General features: G+C 41.9%; 1 protein-coding gene across 6 annotated transcripts in view; it reads right to left on the reverse strand.

Moving 5' to 3' along the window:
- Positions 1-19,463, reverse strand: part of KIF13A (kinesin family member 13A) — a 238,511-nt gene that overhangs the window by 64,677 nt on the left and 154,371 nt on the right. For all 6 annotated transcript variants that reach the window (XM_032140355.2, XM_058432204.1, XM_032140352.2 and 3 more), the window contains exons 10-16: positions 14,213-14,324; positions 13,629-13,841; positions 10,606-10,716; positions 7,778-7,912; positions 4,910-5,040; positions 2,668-2,754; positions 2,398-2,564 (exon numbers count right to left, since the gene is read on the reverse strand). In XM_032140355.2, coding sequence (XP_031996246.1) covers positions 2,398-2,564; positions 2,668-2,754; positions 4,910-5,040; positions 7,778-7,912; positions 10,606-10,716; positions 13,629-13,841; positions 14,213-14,324 — 956 coding nt within the window. The remainder of the gene's footprint in view (positions 1-2,397; positions 2,565-2,667; positions 2,755-4,909; positions 5,041-7,777; positions 7,913-10,605; positions 10,717-13,628; positions 13,842-14,212; positions 14,325-19,463) is intronic.

A 19,463-nucleotide genomic window follows, 5' to 3' on the forward strand; every position in this document is an offset into this window, starting at 1 on the left:
AGTCTGCCTGGCTGGCTCTCTCTCTCTCCCCGCCCCCACTCCCCCCTCCCTGCCTTCCTCCCTCTCTTTTTCCTTCCTTCCTTTCTTTCCTTTCTTTTTTTGAAACAGACTGTCGCTCTGTCACTCAGGCTGGAGTGTAGTGGTGTGATCTTGGCTCACTGCAACCTCCGCCTCTCAGGTTCAAGTGATTCTCATGCTCCGGCCTCCAGAGTAGCTAAGATTTCAGGCATGCAACACCACACCTGGCTAATTTTTGTATTTTTAGTAGAGACAGGGTTTCACCATGTTAGCCAGGCTGGTCTCGAACTCCTGGCCGCAAGTAATCTGCCTGCCTCAGCCTCCCAAACTGTTGGGATTACAGGTGCGAACCACCATGCCTGGCTAATTTCTGTATTTTTAGTAGAGATGGGGTTTCACTATGTTGCCCAGGCTGGTGTCCAAGTCCTGGCCTCAAGCGATCTGCCTGTCTCAGCCTCCCAAAGTGCTGGGATTACAGATGTGAGCCACCATGCCTGGCCTTTAATTTAAATTTCTTTTTTTTTTTTTTTGATAAGGAGTCTCATTCTGTCACCCAGGCTGGAGTGCAGTGATGTGATCTTGGCTCAACCTCTGCCTCCTGGGTTCAAGCGATTCTCCTGCCTCTGCCTTCCGAGTAGCTGGGATTACAGCCATGTGCCACCATGCCTGGCTAACTTTTGTATTTTTTGTAGATATGGGATTTTGGCATGTTGATCAGGCTGGTCTCGAACTCCTGACCTCAGGTGATCCACCCACCTTGGCCTCCCAAAGTGCTGCGATTTACAGGCATGAGCCACCACGCCCGGCCCTATATTTCATTTTTATAATTAAAAAAAGAGGCCCCCTAGGCAAAAACTTCATAAACAGAAATCAACGAAAAGGCCAAAAGCTTTATTCCTGCAACAGAATCCCCAATTTGATACGCCAGAGATCTGATAATTCTCTCACCATGTGCTTGCCTTGGCAGCACATATGCCACAACTCTCTATGCTCAAATTCTTCCCAGATAGGCTCAAAGAGTAAAGTGAGAACACCAATGTTTAAGGGAAGAGCTCAACTGTGAAAAACAAAATGCTCGGCTGGGCGTGGTGGCTCACGCCTGTAATCCCAGCACTTTGGGAGGCCAAGACGGGTGGATCACGAGGTCGGGAGATCAAGACTATCCTGGCTAACACGGTGAAACCCCATCTCTATTAAAAATACAAAAAAATTAGCCAGGCGTAGTGGCAGGCGCCTGTAGTCCCAGCTACTTCAGAGGCTGAGGGAGGAGAACGGTGTGAACCCGGGAGGTGGAGCTTGCAGTGAACTGAGATCATGCCACTGCACTCCAGCCTGGGAAACAGAGAGAGACTCCGTCTCAAAAAAAAAAAAAAGAAAGAAAAAGAAAAAAAACCAAAATGCTATTCAATCCTCCTGTCAGGTAGAGGCTGCCTAGACGTCTTAGGGCCCTCAGGGCCCTGGAGGTCCACCCTGGTTCAAGTTAAGGAACCTCAGGTGCCCCAAGTTCAGATGAATGAGAAGGAGAGGTTGGACTGAGCCTACGAACTACCTTTCTCAGGTACCCCTAAACAGCCTCAGTTTTATCGTCATAAAGTGGTTCTAGTCACAGAAATGTCATCTTGTGGTTGGTAACAGGAGAACATTGCTTCTGGCTTCTAAGTCCCAGTCATCAAATCTACCAATTAAGACACTGGGAGATGGGAAAAGAAAGGGCAGATTTATGAAATAGTAAAAAAGGAAAGAATTGGTGTCTATTTTATTTAATGCAGGCAGGTGTGTATAGGCACAGAATAAGAAAGAAAAGGTAAAGAAACACGGACTTTTAGATGTGAAGCTTGGAGTATAAGTCAAATAAACAGGCTATAAAGCATTTCATTTTCACTATCATTTTTGGAAAAGTGATCTGGGCTTATTAAATAAGTATCTTTGGGGTAAAATTTCCAATTGAGTTCATACTAAAATGCTGTGACTTTTATCTTTCCATTAGATTATATTTGAAATTCCTGAATTTATATTCTCTTGGGGACTTTCATATTCTCAAGGATTCAGATATGACAGGCTCGATGATGAGAAATTTGGTAAGGAATTTTGTCAAAATCATTCAGTACTCTAGGCCCGTAGAAATGTTACCACAATTGGCTTGGGAATAAGAGGTCTCAAAAACGGGACCATCCATATCCTGGTTGTAACTGAGGGAGAAGACCATCTCCCCTACATCTTGTCATTAGTTATTCACTGATGGCCTTTTAAAGAAATGAGCAGTTTTATGTGTTTAAAATGTGGAATTGCGGAATGACACCTGATGCATGCTTATCCCTCACTGAATGGTGTGAGGTGAGGAAATGCCCAAGCCGCTGGAACACAGAGTGAGGGTCTTACCATTACTATTCAGGGTTTTCATGATAACTTCCATCTGTGCAAATTCATAGTTATAGTCTGGTTCAGAGGAAGCCTCACTGGCTGCATCCAGGTCATGCTCTGGCGGGCCCGTTTCTTTTTCAAAGTCTTTCAACCAATCTCGACGTTTCCTCTTAGGTAAGTTTATTCTGTGGGGTTTTTCACCATTAGAGAAAATCAACTTGTTTTACACTTAAATAGATAACAGAAAAAATGTATACAAAAATATATTACAGAACACAAAGATGTTACCTAAAAAAGTGATTATTTCCCCATAGGATTCGGTCACCATGCCACAGCTGGGTGGTACTGCACACAAGGGTGCCGTTCACACAAGACCTGGGAGAACACGAGGGAAAATACCAGGTGAATGGGAAGGAGCACAAGACCCTGCCCTGGTAGCCAAAGGGATAACTACGGGAGCTTTCTCTTAATAAATGCATTCAACTAATGCTTAAAGAAGGAAGAGCAGAATGTGTAACCATTGTGAAAACACACGATCTAAGCCATGAGGACCAAGGGCTGCCAACACCCCTCAGAGAATGACAACCTGACATGATGCACTCCTGATGGAGACAGAAAGCACCACCCATGGCTATTCTTGTCAAAATTTGAGCTGAACCTGATCAAGCTTCCACATTTAAATGCCAGTTTAGGAAATACAGAGAACAATGGAGGATGTGAAATGATGCCATGGGATGCAGTGAGCAAAATCCTGACTGTGGGAACCTCTAGGATGAACAATGAGGTGACTTCAACAAATAAAATGCAAGGAAGAAGAGAGAAAGGCAGAGAGAGACAGGGATAAACAGACACACACACACAGAAGAGAAGAAGAGGAAACCCATTTGTTTAAAAAGATCTAAAAGGAATACTATAAAACAATGGTAGGATCTTATCTGGCTCCTAATTTCAAGAAACAACTGAAAAAGAAAACCGATGAAACAACTGGGGAAATCTGAACACTGACTGGCTATATGATGATTAGTAATGAATTATTATTAATTATTTTAGGTATGATGATATTGAAACTATATTTAAGAATCTTCATCTTTTAGAGAGACATACTGAGATTTTATAGATACAATGTTATAAAATCTGGAATCTACTTTAAAATAATTGTTTTTTTCTGGGTGTGGTGGTGGGCGCCTGTAATCCCAGCTACTCGGGAGGCTGAGGCAGGAGGTTTGCTTGAACCGGGAAGGCAGAGGTTGCTGTGAGCCGAGATCTTGCCACTGCACTCCAGCCCAGGCAACAGAGTGAGACTCTGTCTCAAAATAAATAAATAAATAAATAAATAAATAAATAAATAAATAAATAAATAAATAATTTTTTTTTTCTTTTTGAGACACGGTCTTACTCTGGTTGTCCAGGCTGGAGTGCAATGGCGCAATTATGACTCACTACAGCCTCAACCTCCTGGGCTCAAGTGATCCTCCCACCTCAGCCTCCTGAGTAGCAGAGACTACAGGTGTGCACCAATATACGAGCTAATTTTTTGTATTTTTTTGCAGAGTAGGGGGTTTCGCCATGTTGCTCAGGCTGGTCTTGAACTCCTGGACTCAGGCAATATGCCCATCTTGGTCTCCCAAAGTGCTGGGATTACAGGTCTGAGCCACTGTTCCTGGCCTGCTTTAGGAAGGAGGAGGAGATATGGAAGGCATATAAATAACAAAATTGTCTATGAGGTGCTCATTTTTAAAACTGGAGGATGGGTCCATGGGGTTTCATTATATTATTCTCTCTACACTTTTTATTATTCTCTCTACATTTTTTTTTTTTTTTTGAGACAGGGTCTTGCTCTGTAACCTAGGCTAGGCTAGAGTGCAGTGCCATGACCATGGCTTACTGTAGCCTTGACCTCCTAAGCTTGAGTGATCCTCCCACCTCAGCCTTGTAAGTAGCTGAGACTAGAGGAATCGAACACCATGCTCAGCTAATTTTTAAATTTATTTTCTGTAGCGATGGTGTCTCACTATACTGCCCAGGCTAGTCTTGAACTCCTGGGCTCAAGCAACACTTCTGCCTCAGCCTCCCAAAGTGCTGGGATTACAGGTGTGAGCCACCCCGCCTAGCCAATTTTCTGGTATTTAAAAACAAAACAAAACATTGGAGGTGGACGAGATAACTAAATAGTTAATTGAAGGTTAACTTGCCAAAGGACTGTCAGGTAAAGTGTGATGAAAGAAAGGAAATGTCATGTTGAGTTTTAATTTTCCAATAAGTTACTCTTTTCACTTACTCTCATTATTGGACTCCTGATCTTTACAGGGTTCTAAAGCTCAGAGTTATGGAATAAGTGGAACTAGAACTCGCATACAAAAATAGTCACTCCTTCACAGTAATCACTCACTACAATCAGAAAGCAAGGCCCCCTTGAGGACCCAGTGTATCCTTAACTTTAATATAGCTGAAAGCAAACAGAAAGAGGCAGCTTTCTCCTTCTGAAAATAAGGCACACAAGACACGTGAAGTTGCCATTTACTTTTCTTACCTTGCATTTTCTTTTGGAGTAAGAGTGACGTCTCCATCAGATGCAATGTCAATCTCACAGTGCTCAGGCTGAATTCCTATGCCAAAAAGCTGGATATCTTGAGAGGTATCTGCACCCACCCTAGTGTGATCCTAGTAAAAGATTATTAAAGAAAGAAAAACCCACATTTATAAGTAACTCAACAAAAATGTGTCACAATCAATTTGAGTAACTCAGCAGTATATGCACAAAAATATTAAACGAATCCTGCCACAGATGTTAAATATCTTAAGCATTAAAAGTAAAACGCTTACCCTTAATACACCAAATTTAAAAAAAAGTTTAAACACTACCAAAAAAAATCCCCAATCGACAATGATTAGTTATTGTTTTTAACACAGGAAATTGGACTTGAGAGTAGAATACTTTGAGTTTCAATTTTGACTCGACTACGGGCAAGCCATTTCACTCTCTGAGCCTCAGTTTCTTTGTTGGCAAAACCAGGATAATATTATCTATTTCACCTACTTAGATTTCTTTTAGGATCATCTGAATTAACAGTGAAAGTGTTTTGAAAACAGTTACACAAATTTAAGAACCATTAAAAAGCAGTTTCATTGATAGTCATATCTTAAAATATTCAACTTTGAAAATGCTAAAAATTTTGAATTTCTAATACTGATATTTCATAGAGTATTGATGCCTGTGGGTCCTACCATGTACAAACTTGTGTGATTTTTTTTTTTGACATGGTGTCTAACTCTGTCACCCAGGCTGGAGAGCAGTGGTGCAATTTCAGCTCACTGCAACCTCTGCCTCCTGGGTTCAAGCGATTCTCTTGCCTCAGCCTCCTGAGTAGCTGGGATTACAGGTATGCGCCACCACGTCCGGCTAATTTTTATTTTTAGTACAGATGGGGGTTTCACCATGTTCGCCAGCCTGGTCTTGAACTCCTGGCCTCAAGTGATCCGCCTGCCTTGGCCTCCCAAAGCTCTGGGATTACTGGTGTGAGACTGAGAACATTTTAAACTACAAACATAAACATACAACCCTTAGCCCTCAGGGCTATATCATCATTACATGTCTCATAGACTCTGGAAAACTCCACCAATACATGCATGATAAAATGAGAGAGCAGAGGCAAACAACATGTTCATGCTTCTATTAAAGTAGTTTTGACCTCACAGGCCTCATGAAAGGTTCTCAGAGACCCCAGATCACACTTTCAGAACTGCTTGCTTACATTGCAAAGTGAGAAATAGGACATCAGACTGACACTGATAGCGTCCAATACAGTAAACACACCGCACCTGGCCTCGTGATTTTAAGTGCCTGAACCTCAGACATACGAGGACTGTAACTATTGGTGATTCAGTCACTGCTTATCCCATTTTTTTCCATTGCTCTTAAAATAGTTTAATAACTATAATAATACCTCCCTATTTGACAGAGAAAGTATAAGGATTGGTCTTTCAAAATTAAGATTTCAGAGACAATTCCTTACCCCTACTCATTGCTTAAATGAACAGATCTTAAGTTTGTTGGGGGACTCTCAGTAACTCAGGGGCTATCTGTACCAAATTTATGTCTCTAGGAAAAGTAGAAGGGAAAGGATTATAGAAGACTGAAGCTCCTTGCTTCAATTTTGGCTTATTCTCCATTGCATTTTATGTATTTACTAGGCAGATCAGAATCCTTAACAGGGTGCCTCACTGTTCACAAGCAGGCAATAACTTTGCATTCAGAGATTTAGGTGTGTGGACAGCATATGTAAGCTGCCTTCAAGTCCCCAGGTCCCCAACCCTTGAAAGTTCGTTTCTGTAACTCAGAGAGTGTGTGTATGTGTGAGATTAAAAATGCCCTGATGATTGGCTGAATGCCTTATGTCAGTCACGGTGTCCTAAATCAATGTCAATCAGATATCTTATTTCTCACTTTGCAGAGTAAGCAAGCAGTTCTAAAAGTGTGATCTGAGAACGCCTGGGGTCTCTGAGAACCTTTCAGGAGGCCTATGAGGTCAAAACTACTTTAATAGAAACATTAATGTGTTGTTTGCCTCTGCTCTCTTTTTATCATGCGTGTATTGGTGGAGTTTTCCAGAGTCTATGAGACATATAATGATGTTATAGCCCTGAGGGCTAAGGGTTGTACGTTTATGTTTGTAGTTTAAAATGTTCTCAGTCTTAGGGTCCAATACAGTAAACACAGATATAACCCAGATACACGGAAGTTCTTTGGAGTCCTTGATACTTTTTAAGAGTGTAAATGGGTTCTGAAGTCAGAAAATTTGAGAACTGCTATAGTAAGCTATCCAACATGGCATGTCCTGCGACCACAGTGGCAACAGGGTGGCCCCATCCCACCTCTACACTTGAAGGGTGATTATGGGACCAAAAGTTATTTCCTGAGGATGTAGGTTTACAAGGGATAGACCTAGAAGAACGTTGTTGTCTATTTAATCTAGGACGAGGGTCTCCTTTAGGCTTGTGTTGATCTTGAGATCTCCTTGGAATTACTCAGAAGCATAACTAAGAACCTCCAGAGCTTCTCAGGAGCTTTGTGGAAGAACACAGATATTCCCAGAATCCTCACCATCTCACACCTAGAGCCTTCTCATAAAGCTAGGCATCACCTCGACACCTACTGTTGCCCACTTGTGCCGCTCTGAAGCCTGGACTCACAGGAGATCAGCCCCAACTGCACAGCCTCAGATGATACAAAATAGCTGTTTTTCCTTCTCAGTGGTGATCTGAGGGCACTATCCATCTTAGTTTTACTGAGGGCGAAGCTGGATACAAAAAGCAGCATCACAGAGACAGGCACCCAGATTCAACTACGAACTGTATAGGAATGAATCTTGATTGCATATGTATTTATATGTTCTCCTACCTTTAAATAATAAACCAGAAGTTCGTTAAGAGCAGGGTCTGCATTCAGATTGACTAAGTAGCATTTGTCATCCCCCACCTTGATACCAGACATCTCCAGGGAAATCCCCATGCTTTCAAGTTGTCGTTGTCTTTCCTGTGCACAAAAACAGACAAAAGAAGGAAACTTTGTTTGTTGTTCTATTCACAAGATGTATCCACGGAAAGAGTAAGTCACTGTTTCTGGGGAGAATGCCAACGGGATTACACATGCTACTCTGCTCAACCACATTAACAGAGAGTCTGCAGTGCATGACATCTTGTGGCAGGCGTGATAGGGGCACCAAGGATGAACCAGACACCATTTTGGCTCTTAAGGAGCTTAGAGTCTAGTAGAGGGAACAAGACCACATAACTAGAGCACAAAAGAGGAGAGTGTTGTGCTATTGAAGGGTACAAAATGTCAGGGGCTTCCAAGGAGAGAGATCATGATGGGTTAAGAGACCAAGAAAGGCTGCAGAAAGAGAATATATTTGAGATAGTGCTTGAAGCATAAGAATAATTTCAACAGAAATATAAAGATAGGGTGTTCTTGGGGCAGGGCATATGGAAGCACAGTAAAGAAAGGTTCTGGACATACTGGATGATTTCAGGGTCCAAGAACCCCTGGCAAATATGGGAAAGCAGTGAGAGTTAAGGCTGGAAGAGAAGGTTGGGTCTCTACTGCAGAAGGCCTTGTATTCACTCATTCATTCATTCAAGATATATTTATTAGCGTCTACAATGTAGTAGGTATTGATCTCAGGCTGGGAATACAGCACTGAACCCAATAAAGTCCCGTCTTTCATGAAAAGTTATATTCTGGTGGGAGGAGACAGGCCATAAGAAAACAGTTAAGTCAATATGGTACACAGAATTTCCAATGGTGTTAATTACTATGGAGAAACATAAAGCAATGTTAAGCGGGATAGTGAGTGAGGTGCATGGGTATGTGTGGGTGTGAACGATAAGAAACATATCAGCAGAAGGCTGGACGGGGTTCCAGTGACTGCTGTTAAGCTACGTGATTGGGATGGTCCAATATTTCCAAATGATCGATGAGATTAAAAATGTTCGTGAAATATATAGAGAAATTCATAATGCATATAACCCTGAGAATTAGTCCTTCCTTTATATTTTAACTTAAGTAAAAGTTAAAATATAAACATACAGCATTTCCTAACAAGCCCAAATAATCAAATATACTGAAAAAATTATGATATGCTATATGTTACAAATTCTCTGTCAATTAGGTAGCCTCTTGGGAGGCCAAGGCGGGTGGATCACCAGAGGTTAGGAGTTCGAGACCAGCCTGGCCAACATGGTGAATCCCTGTCTCTACTAAAAAATACAAAAATTGGCCAAGTGTAGTGGGACACACCTATAGTCCTAGCTACTTGGGAGGCTGAGGCAGGAGAATAGCTTGAACTGGGGAGGCGGAGGTCGCAGTGAGCCAAGATTGCGCCACTGCATTCCAGTCTGGGTGACGAAGCAAGGCTCCATCTCAATAAATAAATAAATAAAATAAAATAAAATAAAAATCAGGTAGCCTCATGCTTTGCCAGGTGATCTAAAAATCACAAAACAAGGCTGGGCACAGTGGCTCACACTTGTAATCCTAGCACTTTGGGAGGCCAAGGTGGGTGGATTGCCTGAGCTCAGGAGTTTGAGATCAGCTGGGGCAACACGGTGAAACCCCATCTCTACTAAAGTACAAAAATAATTAGCCAGTAGTGGTGGCGTGAGCCTCTAGTCCCAGCTACTTGGGAGGCTGAGGCAGAAGAATCGCTTGTACCCACGAGGCGGAGGCTGCAGTGAGCCGAGATTGCACCACTGCACTCCAGCCTGGGCGACAGAGTGAGACTCTGTCTGCAAAAAAAAAAAAATCACGAAACAGACTTTCGTTTAAATGTGAAGAGCAGGAAATATGAATGACATTTTCTGTAACCGTGCTTGTTCAAATTTAGTGCTATCTAACACATCTAGCAAATATATGGGCCAAACTGTACGTTGATAAAAAGACATGACGTCAGTGTCTAAAAGTGATCTTTGCTGGGCGAGGCACAGTGGCTCACGCCTGTAACCCCAGCACTCTGGGAGGCTGAGGCAGAAGAATCACTTGAGCTCAGGAGTTTGAGACCAGCCCAGGAAACAAAATAAGACCCCAGCCCTACAAAATAATAGATAAAATTAGCTGGGCATGGTAGCACATGCCTGTGGTCCCAGCTACTTGGGGGGCTGAGGGAGGAGAATCACTTGAGCCCAGGATGTTGAAGCTGCAAGAGAGCTGTGATTAAGCTGCTGTACTCCAGCCTGGGTGACACGCCCGGGTGACAGAGGGAGACCTTGTCTCCAAAAAAAAAAAAAAAGTGATCTTTGCCATCTCTGGTTCAGCAGAAAAGGGCCCTTAAAAGACTTTCTGAGGCCGGGTGCAGTGGCTCATGCCTGTAATCTCAGCACTTTGGGAGGCTGCGGCTGGCAGATCATCTGAGGTCAGGAGTTTGAGACCAGCCTGGCCAACATGATGAAACCCCATCTCTACTAAAAAATATAAAAATTAGCCGGGCACAGTAGTGGGCACCTGTAATCCCAGCTACTCGGGAGGCTAAGGCATGTGAACTGCTTGAGCCCGGGAGGTGGAGGTTGCAGTGAGTCGAGATCATGCCACTGCACCCCAGCCTGGGTGACAGAGTGAGACTCCGTCTCAAAAAAAAAAAAAAAAAAGACTTTCTGAAGATGACAGGAAACTACACAGAAAAGACAATAAATGAAAAAGAATCCCAGTATTTTAGGGCTAAATTATCAAGCTACCTGTGCGATCTCTTCTGTTTTCCTCAGCTTCTCTTCCCAAGTCACTGTTAGTTCTTTTATCAGCTTTTCAGACTCTTCGAGCTTCTCCTTCAGTTCGGGGGCCTTCATGGCCTTTAAAATGAAACCAGAGATATCTGATGTTCAAAATTTTTCCACCATTATGTACAAGACAATCAGTTACTGTCCCTCTTAAGCAGTTATCAATAGTCTGTTGGAAAAAAATAAGTTATATGCTATTGGGGTGGGTTTTTAACCTATTAATCAAACGAATGTAAGAGAACATGGCTGCTCCCTGAAAAAGAAATACCAGTGTCCTAAATGAAAATGAAACAAATCATTAGTCATTTTATCCATCATATTTAAATTTCACATTTAAAGCCCTAAAAGATGCTAACGTTCAACTTTGAAATAGATAAGCAGGAAAAAAGGTTACTTAAGCAGACTTCTTTTTCAATAAGACAGAGGTTAACACTCATCATCAATAAATGAATTCCAGCTAAATTAATCTGCTAGAAAAGGTAAAGACTTCTTATGTATTTTAAATTTTGAATCTGGGCCTTTGGACTATCTTTCTCCACTGATGGTCATGCATTTTGTTATTTATCATTATCATTCACCCAGAAGCAGCACAGCTGGCTAAAAGGGCAGTGGTTTCCCTTCTAGTTTGTTCAGGGAGAGTAACTAAGAGGTTTCAATACAGATACTTGTAGCTTAACAAAATTTTGAGGGGAGAGGCCTTTACCTGTCCATAATATGCTTTGACACCTTAAAGTAACATGAGCCTCTACAGAGTAAAACTCTGTGAACAAGAAAGATGGCAGAGCTTGGACAAGAAGCTGGGATGTGATGATCTGGAAGCTAGCTGAGTATGCCTGAGGCTCATGGTATTAACAGAGCCTGACAGTGGCATTTAGTGCTGAGTACAGTGGGACATATATGAAAATTAAAGGCCAGGCCAATGGCTCCTGCCTGTAACCCCAACAGTTTGGGAGGCTGAGGTGAGTGGATTACTTGAGACCAGCCGGGCTAACATGGCGAAACACTGTCTCTACTAAAAATATAAAAAAAAAATTCGCTGGGTGTAATTGCGCATGCCTGTCTGTAATCCTAGCTACTTGGGAGGCTGAGGCAAAAGAATCACTTGAACCCAGGAGATGGAGGTTGCAGTGAGCCAAGATGGTGCCGCTGCACTCCAGCCTGGGCAACAGAGAGACTCTGTCCACCCGCCCCCGCCAAAAAAAAAAAAAAAAGAAACAGAGAAAGAAAATTCTAGGTGGACTTACGTAGCTCTTCTTTTGTTTCCTTTGGCCAGGTATTGATTTGAGCCACCTCGCCTAGATTATATGGTCACAGTAGAAATGCAAATAACTAGATAATCCACCTATAAACACAGCAGAACCATTATACTTTCCTCCTAGCATCATGACTATTTTCAAGGTTTATCCAGCATTTTTATTTTTCTGGTGTTTTGCTACCCTTCTTACAATCTTTAAAAAAATTATACTTAATGCACTGAATGATTATAAATGATAATAAAAATCAGCAACATTTATTGAGCACCTACTATGTGCAAGGTATTGTGGTAAGTGCTTTCTAGTATCAATGTTAGCCTAGGGGTTGGGGATAAAAAAATTAATAAAACACAGCATCCTGTACTTTAAGAGCCACAGCCTGGAAGAAGAGAAAGATATATAAACAAACAATTACAATGCAATGCCAAGATCACCAATTAATGGAGTATTCAGACTCCTGGCTTCACCTTTTTATTTTTTCAGTCTTCTATTGATTACTTTTTGATGAAATACGCTGATGGATAAAAGTGTTAACATAGTGCCTGACATGTAAATGCTCCATAAATAATGGCCATTAACTGTGTTTTTCTTTCTTTCTTTTTTTCTTACAACTTAATACTCTCCCAACTACAGTGGGGTCAGAAGAGAGTGGTGAAGCAATGTGAACTTAGAAGTGTCAGATACGCTCCCAAGTCCTGGCATGTGGAACCCTGTGACTTAAACTAAGGCACTTGGCCTCCAAAGCTGTCCTCTTACATATTTCAAATAAGACAGTGCCTCACCCAATAATTTGCAAAAAGCAACACCTATTTAGAAGAGTATATCATTATTAAAGTTTGAGTAAAGCCAAAGAAAGAAGATAACAATGCAAAAAGATTTTGTTTCTTGTCAGGGCCTGATATAAATGGAAAACAAAAAGATTTCTGAATTATTCCTAATGTTTAATTATCTTTGATCATGCTGTTTCCATGGCTTAACAAGGAGATGATACCTAACTAAATTCTCTGAAAATTGCAAGGCTCTGTGGAAATAATAGTTTATAATGTTAATATAAACAACATACTTTCCCACTGAAAGTTCAAAGGCCAACTGATTTACTGAAGCAAATGATCAGGTAGTAGCAGGAAATATCTCTTATTTGTTTGTTTCCATGACTATAAGTTCCTAGGACAGAAGTCTTGTATTACTCATGTTGGTCTTCACAATGCTTAGCATTCGGCAGATGCCAATCAACACTGAAGTGCCGAACCACATTGAGATGATGTATTATTCAGTTCTCGCACTGCTATAAAGAAATACCTGAGACTGGGTAATTTATAAAGAAAAGGGGGTTTAATTGGCTCACGGTTCCACAGGCTGCACAAAAAGCATGGCTGGGGAGAGGCCTCAGGAAACTTACAATAATGGCGGAAGGGGAAGCAGGCACATCCTACATGACTGGAGCAGAAGGAAGGGAGTGAAAGAGGAGGTGGCACACACTTTTAAACAGCCAGATCTGGTGAGAACTCACTATCATGAGAACAGCAAGGGGGAAGTTCACCCCCATGATCCAGTCACCTCCTACCAGGCCCCTCCTCCAACACTGGTGATTACAATTCGACATGAGATTTGGGTGGGGACATAAATCTAAACCATATCAGATGACCTACAATTGCAAATGAGCACACCCTTGCCAGTCAAATACCACAAGCCAGGGAACTTTACCAGCAGGGAGCACCAGGCTGCTTTTACCTCTGCCTGAGAGAGCTGCTCTCTCAGTTTCTCGACTTCCTCCCGCAGTTCTCGGATCACTTTTGCATTGGGGTCCTCATTCACAACAGCATGGTTCACAATCCTTTTGGCTCGGTCTGCATATCTTAATGTGGAGAGGGTCTCTTCATAGTTGTCTGCGGCTGGGCTGATTGTGGCTATCATAGAGGTTTGGCTGTTGCCCCCCAAATTGTCCTGCCAAGTATTTCAAACAGCATCTTAGGAAGCTCATTCCATGGACAACACATATGACAAAAGCACTAAATGTGTTAGGTATGACACTATTCTCTATGAAGGAAACATTACGTGGAAATGGACTTGCATTTCACAAATAATGTCATGACAAGATGAAATGTGTCCTCTCTATAGTCAAGCAATGAATAATGCCTGTCAAACAGCATTCAAATGGAATAAAAAGGAGTTTTCATTCTGTGTTCCTAGGAATTAGAATAACTGTCATCAGGAGAGTTCTTCAGGTATTTGTTTAGCTTTGTACACACCTTTACTCTGTCACATCTGGAATAGCCAATTTTTACTTGGAAAAGAACACTAGAGCAATGGATTACCTTAAGCAGCCAAGTGAGGACTGAATCTCGATAAGGCACAAATTTGCTTTTACCCTTGCCAGCTGCCTGGTCAGCCAGTGATGATATAACCAACCCCAAGGTTGTAAGCGATCTGTCAAGAAAAAATGAAAAATTAGTTTTATGGAATGTTTATTTGGTTTAAGTATAAAATATGCAGAACAATAAAGCTCCACACTTAATATAATCAAATCTCTACTAATGTGTCAAGAAGCTGGGGGAGGAGGCCGGGCGTTGGTGGCTCACGCCCGTAATCCCAGCACTTTGGGAGGCCAAGGTGGATGCATCACTTGAGGCCAGGGGTTTGAGACCAGCCTGGCCAACATGGTGAAACCCTGTCTCTACTAAAAATACAAAAATTAGCTGGGCGTGGCGGCAGGTGCCTGTAATCCCAGCTACTTGGGAGGCTGAAGCAGGAGAATCTCTGGAACCCGGGAGTTAGAGGTTGCAGTGAGCCGAGACTGTGCCACTGCACTGCAGCCTGGGAGACAGAGTGAGACTCTTTCAAAAAAACAAAAACAAAGAAACCCCACAAAAACCAAAATATCACAAAGAGAAAGTGCTTTGTAAATGGTTTAAAAAGTTAAATGCAGCTGGGCATGGTGGCTCACAACTGTAATCCCAGCACTTTGGAAGGCCGAGGCAGGCAGATCATGAGGTCAAGGGTCAGGAGATCAAGACCATCCCAGCCAACATGGTAAAATCCCATCTCTACTAAAAATACAAAAATTAGCCAGGCGTGGCGGCGTGTGCCTATAGTCCCAGCTACTCGGGAGGCTGAGGCAGGAAAATTGCTTGAACTCGGGAGGCAGAGGCTGCAGTGAGCCAAGATCGCGCCACTGTACTCCAGCCTGGACGACACAGCAAGACTCCATCTCAAAAAAAAAAAAAAAAAAAAGTTAAATGCTACTACAAATAACAAAGAAGGACACAAATGGCAAGTGAAAGACTAGACAGCTTTCTTTTTAATGTTAACAATAGATTTCCATCAAATAAGCTGAAAGGAAAGCAGCCTATTTCCCACAAAACATAATTCCCCAAAGACGAGTTACTGAAAAGTCCCCGAAATACAATATAAACTCAAGATTCAGAAAATGAACCAGGATTCATTTGATCAGAATGGCTGTTAGAATTTTAATAACAGCTGTTACCACAGAGTTGCATAAATATGTACATCTTCTTAAGTGAAACAAGTAAAAAAAATTAAAATAAAAAATATATAAAAGAAACAAGTCAGACACAGAAAAACAAATACTGCATGTCCTTACTCATAAGTGGAAGCTAAATAACGTGTGCTCATAGACATAGAGACCGGAATGCACAATGGAGACTTGGAAGGGTGAGGGAGTGGAAGCGGAGAGGATGACAAGCTTATTTTTTGTTTGTTTGTTTTTTGAGATGGAGTCTTGCTCTGTCACCCAGGCTGGAGTTCAGTGGCATGATATGATTTTAGCTCAATGCAACCTCCACCTCCCAGGTTCTAGAGATTCTCCTGCCTCAGCCTCCCGAGCAGCTGGGACTACAGGCGCCCGCCACCACATCTGGCTGATTTTTGTGTTTTTAGTAGAGATGGAGTTTCACAATGTTGCCCAGGCTGGTCTTGAACTCCTGATCTTAAATGATCCACTCATCCTGGCATCCCAAAGTGCTGGGATTATAGGCGTGAGCCACTGCACCCAGTCAAGAAGCTTAATTAATACTTAATGAGTACAATGTATGTTATTCAGGTGACGGATACCTTAAAAGCCCTGACTTGACCACTGCACAATCTGTGACTGTAACAAAATTGCACTTGTACCCCATACATTTATACACAAAAACATGTATCATACTTGACAGATTTAAAGATGAAACAAATCTAACCCAAGAGAAGTGAAAACATAAGTCTACACAAAAACTTGTACATGAATATTCAAAGCAGCTTTATCCACAAAAGTCAAAATGTGGAAACAACCCCATGCCCATCAAATGATGAAGTGATGAATAAAATCCGGTATATACACACAATGGAATATCATTTGGCCATAAAAGAGAGTAAGTTCAGATACATGTATCACAACAACTACCACATGGATGAACCCTGGCAAATTATTTTATGTGAAAGAAGTCAAACACAAAAGGCCACTGTCCTGGGTTAAACAGTATTCATGTCTGCCAGACCCTCAGAATGTGACCCTACTTGGAAAAAGGGTCCTTGCAGATGTAATCAGTTAAGATGAGATCATACTGGATTAGAGAGGGCCCTAATCTAATGAGTGATGTCCTTATAAGAAGGTCATATAAAGACACCCAAGGGAGACGGCCACGTGAAGATGCAGGCAGAGACTGGAGTGATGCATCTACAAGCCAGGGAATGCCGAGGATTGATGGCCCTACAGAAACAAGGGGAGAGGCATGGAACAGATTCTCCCTCTGACCCCCTAAGAGGGAACAAACCCTGCTGACCCCTTGATTTCAGACTTCTGGCCTGCAGAATTGTGAGAAATAAATTTCTGTTGTTTTAAGCTACTCAGTTTGTGGTAATCTGTTACAGTAGCAATAGCAAGCGAACACAGCCAAGCACTGTATGATTCCATTTATATGAAATATCTAGAATAGGCAATCTATAGAGATGGAGGTAGCGGTTGACTAGGGCTGTGGGTGGGGGTAATAGGGAATGATCTGGATACAAGGTTTCTTTTGGGTATGATGAAAATGTTTTAAAATGAGACTGTAGTGATGGCGGTACAACTCTGAATATATTAACACTACTGAATTGAACACTTTAAAATGGTGAACTATATTGTATGTGAGTTAATTCTTAATACAGCTGTTCAAAAAAATTAAATACGTCCAATCACTCCTCCAAAGGTAACAATTTTATGAAAAAAATACTGTATGTGATAATAGAGGCAAGTAGGAGTTCAATAAAAGGTAAAAACACATTTCTGCTTTAATATAGAATACAGGGCATTTTTTTCACATTTTACAACTATCGATATTTTTGATTGGAAACAATTCTTTGAACTATCCCAGATATTTTACTATCTATGTGTGGCAGATATTATTTTAATTCACACAAGCTCTAAAGAGTTCAGTGACTTAAAAGTCAATATTAGTAACTTTATGGTTGACAATGACCTTTCACATGAAAATACATTTTGGAGATGACATGGATTTATCCATCACCGAGAGAAGACTTTCCTCTACTTTGTGGCAACTACTTATAATTTCTACTTTGACAGTGTAAGGGGGAAACACAGAAAGTTTCTAGTACTCCTAAATGTAGAAACATAAAATCTAAATAGCGCTTTGAGAGAAAAAAGGAAAGATACAGTGTCATCAATGTCCATCGTACGTCTTGTCTGCAAGCTGATTGAAGGGTGCCAGAATATGGATTATTTTAAGCTAGAGGCCACTGAGAACCAGCAGACTCAGGAAAAGCTCTAAAAACATGGCATCGATTTTCCTTTTGTAAAGGACATTTCCATTTGTAGAGGTGTCTCCCTCTCTAGCACCAAGAAGGGGAGTACTGTTAACAACTCTTAAAGGTGGAGAAGTGACAAAAACCTGTGTCACAAACCTCTCTAGACAACTCTTGTTCACCATACTTTTCCTGGTCACCTTCCCATAACCTGCCTCCCCCATCCAGAAGCCCAAAACCCCTTTTCCCTTTTTTTTTCAAAGATCGGGTCTCACTTTGTTGCCCAGGCACTGGCACAATCATGGCTCACTGCAGCCTCAACCTCCCAGGCTCAAGCGATCCTCTCACCTCATTCTCCTGAGTAGCTGGAACTACAGGTGCATGCCACCATACTCAGCTAATGTTTTATAGAGAAGGGGCCTCACTTTGTTGCCCAGGCTGGTCTTGAACTACTGGACTCAAGGGATCCTCCTGTCTTGGCCTCCCAAAGTTCTGGGATTACAGGTGTGAGCCACCATGCACAGTCATATGCCCAAGTTATAGCCACCACTTTGGGTTATTCATCTCTGGGTGCTCCCATGTATAAGCAAGATGCATATGCTAATAAACTTCTAGTTGCTTTTCTCTTGTTAATCTGTCTTTGGCCAGTCTAATTTACAGGGCAAATAGAGGAAAAATACTTTTTCTCCCCTACATCAGTATAGCATGTAAGCAGCAGCAGCAGAGGGGTGGAGCTGTATGGAAGTGTTATATAACTCCAATTCCCATGTATATTTTGCTCTGTAACTCATTCAGTTAGAGAAGTGTATCATTAGTAGAAGCCGCCCCTTTTATCTAATAGTACGCACACATTCAAAACAAGAACTCTATCTAAATCTATTACCGTCCCCTTGGAACAGAATGAAAATAACTGCAGGGTAAGTGGGACTCAATGGTAAGTGAGAGATAATCAGGTCACCCAGGGATGAGGAGCCCATGCTATCCTTTTTGTCTGTGTTCCTCTCAGAAGCAATGATGCAGGGGCTTCTGGAATCCCAAAACCTGTTAGAAAGTTCAACGTCTGAAAGGTGAATCACAGCCTTATATGTCTGTTTGTGCGTGTTTGTGTGTCTATACACACACACACACACATATATGTAAGTACATGTATGTGTGTGTGTATATATATATACATATATACACTTATACATATATTAATTTTTTTTCTTTCAGATAGGGTCTTGCTCTGTCACCCAGGCTGGAGAGCAGTGGTACAATCCTGGCTCACTGCAGCCTTGACCTCCCAGGATCAAGCGATCCTCCCACCTCAGCCCCCTCAAGTAGCTGAGACCACAGGTGTGCACCACTACACCTGGCTAGTTTTTAAATATTTTTGTAGAGATGGGGTCTGGCTATGTTGCCCAGGCTGGTCTCGAACACCTGGGCTCAAGTGAGCCTCCCACCTCAGCCTCCCAAAGTGTTGGGATTACACGCATAAGCCATTGAGCCTGGCCAGGCTTACATATTTTTATGAATTATTTTATTCCCAGGAAACTTAAAAATATAAAAAAACCACTAAGTATTGATCCTGCTAATACTGTCTTCTCAAGCTGAAGGCCAGTGGGCAGCCTGTTGGCCTCACAGGAATCCATAACAAGGGAACAGCTGTTTGCCAATTTTAGTGGCAAAATAAGTTATTCCAGGAATCTTTCTGATTCTACTAAAGCACAGCTCCTGAAGTTGGATATAGCAAGGAAGCTCCTAATCTTTAAATCTCTCACCACAAGTTCTTAGGCAGGGGTGGGAGGGCCTGACTGGAGAGGAAGTAAGTCTTAAGCTAGGAGATGACAT

This window comes from Hylobates moloch, unplaced genomic scaffold (genome assembly GCF_009828535.3).
Source record: "Hylobates moloch isolate HMO894 unplaced genomic scaffold, HMol_V3 SCAFFOLD_20, whole genome shotgun sequence".
NCBI classification, from domain to species: Eukaryota; Metazoa; Chordata; class Mammalia; order Primates; family Hylobatidae; genus Hylobates; species Hylobates moloch.